Source organism: Carassius carassius, chromosome 28 (genome assembly GCF_963082965.1).
Source record: "Carassius carassius chromosome 28, fCarCar2.1, whole genome shotgun sequence".
In the NCBI taxonomy this organism is placed as follows: Eukaryota; Metazoa; Chordata; class Actinopteri; order Cypriniformes; family Cyprinidae; genus Carassius; species Carassius carassius.
The window spans coordinates 7,322,016-7,327,309 of NC_081782.1; the positions used below are offsets into that span (position 1 = coordinate 7,322,016).

Sequence of the window (5,294 nt, forward strand, 5' to 3'; positions counted from 1 at the left end):
TGGATACATAGATCATAGGTGAAGGGTCATTTCTAATCTGATAACAACAGACAAAGGGGTCTAAGGTCTAAATAAAACCAAAATCAATGTAGACATCACAACATTATAATGTACGGCATGAAAAATGGAGATTCCTATACATTTAACTGTTATTAAATTTTTTGTGTTTTTGGAGTTTAACTTGAAGTGAGCATTAAATGACTGCATCTATAGTCTAAATGTAAAACTAAAGAGCATGCACAATTAAATATCAAATATTATTACAAGTAAAAAATCTTGACTGATAACTGATATGATACTGATATGGTGCATCCCTATGTACAATAGCTTTGTGTAAAAAAAGACTAAGACATTGTTCAGGGAACAACATGAAATACTGTAACATAAAATAATGTAAATAAGTTTTCATTCACAGATTTTTCAGTGTTGGGTGAGCTATTACTTTAACATGATATATAAATGAAAATGACATAATATTTAGCATGTTAGACATATGTGTTAAAGTACTGTAATACTTGAAGTGACAATTTAGAATAAACAAGCCATTTTATTGCAAATAACCAATCTAAATAAAACTTCCAACAAGAATCACCTTTCAGTGTGATGAAAAAATCTTTATATTATGTTTATATATTTCTAAGTCTATAAAAGATCGTAAACAGCCAGAGAAGTAAACAATGAGAAAGTAAACTACTAAAGTGCTTGTTGGTTCTAACCAACTCTGGGCACATAAAAATGTAAGTTTGCAACTATCAACTATCATTGTACTATCATCACTATCATCAACTATTATATTTTCCCTTCCTTTTATAGAATACAATTACAGTCTATCTTGTCGTTTTTTGCTGTTTGAGCATCTTTCTTCGTTTAAGAATCATGTCATGAAGTCTTTTGAGTCCCTCTTTGAGACCGTCACCAATGATGGCACAGGTGGGCTGCAGGTGCCACGGTGTAGAGGGTCCCAGTTCATTGAGAGAAAGCATGGTCTCTATCTGTGACAGTGACAGAGCCTGTCTCAAGTCCTGCTTGTTAGCAATAATCAACACAGGCACTCCTTGATTTTCAGAGGAGCGGATGATTTTGTGAAGCTCCGTCTTAGCCTCTTCCATTCTCTCCGTGTCCAGAGAGTCCACAACGAACACAATGCCATCAGCGCCGCGTGTGTAGGACTTCCAAAGAGGGCGCAGTTTCTCCTGGCCGCCAACATCCCAAAAGTGAAACGTCACTGTTTGTGAGTCACCGACAGCTACTTTGACTTTCTCTGCATTGAAGCCTTTGGTGGGGACAGTGTTGACAAACTCATTGAACTGCAGACGGTACAGGACCGTCGTTTTGCCTGCAAAATCCAGACCCAGAATAGCGATGTGAAGAGAATTACAGAAAGGAAGACTGGAGAAAAAGCTGGGTTGCTCTGATAATCCGTTCCCCATTTCCCCTCAGGAGTATGAGAACAATACGAGTTTAAGATGATGTTCCATAGGTCCAAAACCCCAGATGCACATCCAGAGCGTGCCTAAAAGTTCACACACAGACATATGTTGTTTTTAAATGTTTTTTTTTGATAGATATAATACAATTTGCCTGGCTGCAAAAATCACAATTCATTTTTTGTGAGGGTGTTTTAAAAACTTACCATTTTACATGCCAAACAAAATGATACTTTCTACACTCTTAAAAATAAAGGTGCTTAAAAGGTTTTTCACAGGGATGCCACAGAAGAACCATTTTTGGTTCCACAAAGAACCAATCAGACAAAGGTTTTTAAAAAAAAAAAACATTTCTTTACTACCTTTTTATAATCTAAAGAACCTTCTTTCACCACAAATAACCTTTTTTGTGAAACAGAAAGGTTCTTCAGATGTTAAAGGTTCTTTATAGAACCATTTAGACGTAAAAGGTTCTTCTATGGCATCGTGAAGCACCTTTATTATTAAAATTGTGGTAAAGTGGGTTATAGTTTTTTTTTTACTTCTGTGAGAGATTATGATTGTTAATATGAACTATCATGGCACAGACTATATCTTACAATAGTTACAGCTTTTAAGTTCGACTTATCATTGATCTAAACATAAAGAATGGACTACTAGCTGGTGGGGCTGAGACTAACAAGACTAACAAGACAGATCTTGATCAAACTAGTTAGAGCTGGAGAACCACTAGTCTACACCCCCAAATAACCAGCTACAATGTTCCAAAAACCAGCCTGACCACCTTAAACTCACATGACATGGCTTTCCACAAGTGAAAAAATTCCAACTTTACAATTTTTCATTGCAAAATAAAGACCGTTGTAATAGTTAAATGACACATTTTAACTTTTTTTTTTAATTCTGTCCCACTCTATCTGAAAGGAAGTTAAAAGCAGTGTCTAAATGTACATTAAAATTAATAATTTAAAGTACATTTAGGAGGATACAGAAACATTAAAAACTCAGTCTAAGATTACGAATCCAATATCGCGCACATTTCATAGTTTGGCATAAACGAAATGTGGCATTCACCTCAACTACAAATTTCGAGAAAAAGCGTAGAATTAAAAAATTATATTGATCTGAATGCGAGTCTGCAAACCTACAGCAGCAATCCGCTCAGAAAATAAGCATATCTCAATGATGCAATATTTCCTAGGAACAGATGAACAGAGTTCTGCTGACGCCGGGAGGGCATTTCTCTGGAAGTCACTGTCGGCCACCTGTCGAATCGAAACCTTTCTGAAGGAACCCAAAGTCCATGTAGACATCCTATTTCTCCAACCTAATCAGTAATTATATCTGTATATGATGAAAATGTAAACTTAATCGATGTGACAGCAGCTCTAGACAAAATCTGTGGCCGTTTAAAGCGCATGATCCGCAGTCGCGCTTTGAGCCCACAGGAATTATTCATGACGCGCTGACAAAACTTGCTTTTACCAAATATAAAGAGGAGCCTATATTCATTAATCTTACCACAGTCGTTCAGTTAACTTACCGTTCAGACTTCATGCTTCGTTAGAAAATGTAATTCATTGACGCTCTGCTCAGCTTGCTACCACTGACCCAGCGCGTCTGCACGCGCACGCACGCCGCTGCTCATTTGTTTACCTTCAAAATGATTGGTCAACGGGGGTCATGCGCTCATAATGAATGCAAAGAGATACACAATAAGAAAGCTACAAAGGTGCTGCAATTATTTCGTCTTTTTAGTTTATTTTTCTCTATACATATATACTTTTTTACTTTTTTAATTAATAATTCTAACATTTTGTTTGAAAAGTAGCTTATGTATTTCAATGCAGTGCTAAGATTTATTTTGTATATGCAATACAAAAAAACAAACATATTCCTCTATTTGTAACTCATCTATCTATCAAAAGAAAAGAAAACTAAAAATGAAGACAAGAAAGAAAGAAAAGACAAGAAAAGTGTATAATAATGTGGGGTTCTCCATAAAACATGCAGCAGGACTCATTAGATAAAGCAGAAAATTGATGTTTAAACTAGCTTTATCTGCACACCACAACACAAAATTCTTTCTTTTGTCTTTAAACAGATTCATTTCTTCCAGGAGTTGGTCAGCTTTTCTTCAACTCGGTCCATTAAGGCACTATATACTCCTCTTCTGCGGCGATGTCTCTATAATACAGGAAGTAAAATGTTTCCAAGAAGGTTAATAAACTGTCTGTTCAAAGGTAGAGGATAAATATGAGTGTTCTCTTTGTGCTCACTGTATAAGACGCAGATTTTGGAGGCCATGGCGTCTTTTGTAGTATGAGTCTTTGGTCCCATTTAAGCTCTTCTGGTTTGAAAGTGTCTATTTGGCTCACTGTGTCGCTGTGAGAAGGGTTCAGGTCAGGAAGGCTGTCACTGACTGTGAAGACATTGAAATAAATTGCAAAGCTTTGTCAGTAATTCATGTAAGGCTACTGCGTGGTTTCAAAGCCATAAGGTATTTGATACTCGCTCTATATAAAAGATTTTATAACTGTTAGATAAGTATTACAAGGTTAATTACAATGGCAAAACAACGGCATTCGCATGCAACACAATTCATACCAATGCTGAAAAACCATTGTTGTTTCTCTCTGTTTTCAGACATAACGTCTGAATGCAAGTAATTTTACCTGCTTTTAGGCACTGAGACTTTAGGATCAAGCAGCCAGGATCCTTTTCTAAAGAACACACCATTTCCGGCATTCCCTCAGCACACTGCATTTGAATAAGGAGTGTTTAAATGTCTTATAAAGACTGTCATCTAGTGTTGATGTAGTGCAATGCAGATAAAGTAAGCCATAATCTTAGTAGAAACTTACAGGTCTGAAGTTATGAGGTTTTGGATCTTTGTACGGCCCCACTGGATACATCCCTGCTCTCACAAACAGCAGTTTCGACTCTAGTGAGTCTGGTGGTTTGTAAAATTTGATAAATGGTTGTGCTTTACATGCCTTTTGCTCAAGTCCAGGCAATATTGAAGGAGTAACATCATTAATCTTTTCCCAAATAAAAGATTTTCCTTCTACACTATTGTTTGATTTAACCAGGTGAATATTTTTGCTCTTGATATGAGGCAAACCCGAAGATCTGTACAGTTTTGGGGTGAAGTCTGGGGCTTTTATGTTCCATGGATCGACGGGAACTACTGGGTGTGGTGGGATGAGTCCACAACTCCTGCTTGAGATCAAGTTCTGACTTACAGAAAAGAGTAGCTTTCTTCTGAGGTCAACAGACATGGGAGTTTCCAAAGGCTCAGGAAGATTCATTGTGAATCAGCCACATCTTTATGTTCAGAGCAATAATCTGAGACCAAACCATAAACAAGTTGTAAATAAACCAAAGATTACTGGAGTGAACTGGAGTGCAAGAAAATAGCATTTCAGTCATTCTACTTCAAAATTTCCCATTTAATTAAGTGTGCTACTTGCATAATATTTGTACTTATTTAATAGCAATTTCTGAGTTAAAATTGTTACTACACTATTTTTTTAAAGTAATCTGTACATGCATAAAATTGTTACATAATCCCATTACCAACCTCATAAATTCCATTTAATCTTAATGAAAAATATAAATGCATATTACATATGCAAAAGGCACAAGATTAGATTAGGTGGTAGAAATGCAATTATATAACATAAATAACAATAAAAAAATAGAGCAAGACCTATTTCTATCAGAAGTACATTTCAAAGGAAAGAATTCCTAAAATCAATTAAAATTCACTTACCTTTCTTACAGCAGCGTGGCTGTCATTCAGCCATGACAAAGTAGACAGTAAAGAGTTCAAAGGCTGTGCTTGATCAAAAAAAAAAGAAAAAA

The 5,294-nt window shown here is 35.9% G+C and overlaps 2 protein-coding genes across 2 annotated transcripts; both read right to left on the reverse strand.

Annotated features, from left to right (window-relative positions):
- Nucleotides 1-527: 527 nt before the first annotated feature.
- On the reverse strand, nt 528-3,114 carry arl4aa (ADP-ribosylation factor-like 4aa). Its single transcript, XM_059514083.1, has 3 exons — nt 2,971-3,114; nt 788-1,513; nt 528-756 (listed from the first exon to the last, which is right to left on the reverse strand). Exon 2 carries the CDS (start codon nt 1,428-1,430, stop codon nt 828-830), a length of 603 nt encoding a protein of 200 aa, XP_059370066.1. The 5' UTR covers nt 1,431-1,513; nt 2,971-3,114; the 3' UTR covers nt 528-756; nt 788-827.
- A 58-nt stretch (nt 3,115-3,172) lies between these two features.
- Nucleotides 3,173-5,294, reverse strand: si:dkey-30e9.6 (uncharacterized protein LOC564083 homolog). The gene is made up of 5 exons (XM_059514085.1): nt 5,203-5,294; nt 4,292-4,775; nt 4,103-4,187; nt 3,707-3,849; nt 3,173-3,614 (listed from the first exon to the last, which is right to left on the reverse strand). Exons 2-5 carry the CDS (start codon nt 4,736-4,738, stop codon nt 3,534-3,536), a joined length of 756 nt encoding a protein of 251 aa, XP_059370068.1. The 5' UTR covers nt 4,739-4,775; nt 5,203-5,294; the 3' UTR covers nt 3,173-3,533.

Excerpts from the sequence above, each read along its gene's own strand:
- arl4aa (XM_059514083.1), bottom strand. The coding sequence starts at position 1,430 with ATGGGGAACGGATTATCAGAGCAACCCAGCTTTTTCTCCAGTCTTCCT.
- si:dkey-30e9.6 (XM_059514085.1), bottom strand. The coding sequence starts at position 4,738 with ATGAATCTTCCTGAGCCTTTGGAAACTCCCATGTCTGTTGACCTCAGA. Across the intron at positions 4,188-4,291 it reads AACCTCATAACTTCAGACCT|TGTGCTGAGGGAATGCCGGA; the intron begins GTAAGTTTCTAC and ends ATTCAAATGCAG. Across the intron at positions 3,850-4,102 it reads GTCTCAGTGCCTAAAAGCAG|TCAGTGACAGCCTTCCTGAC; the intron begins GTAAAATTACTT and ends ATGTCTTCACAG.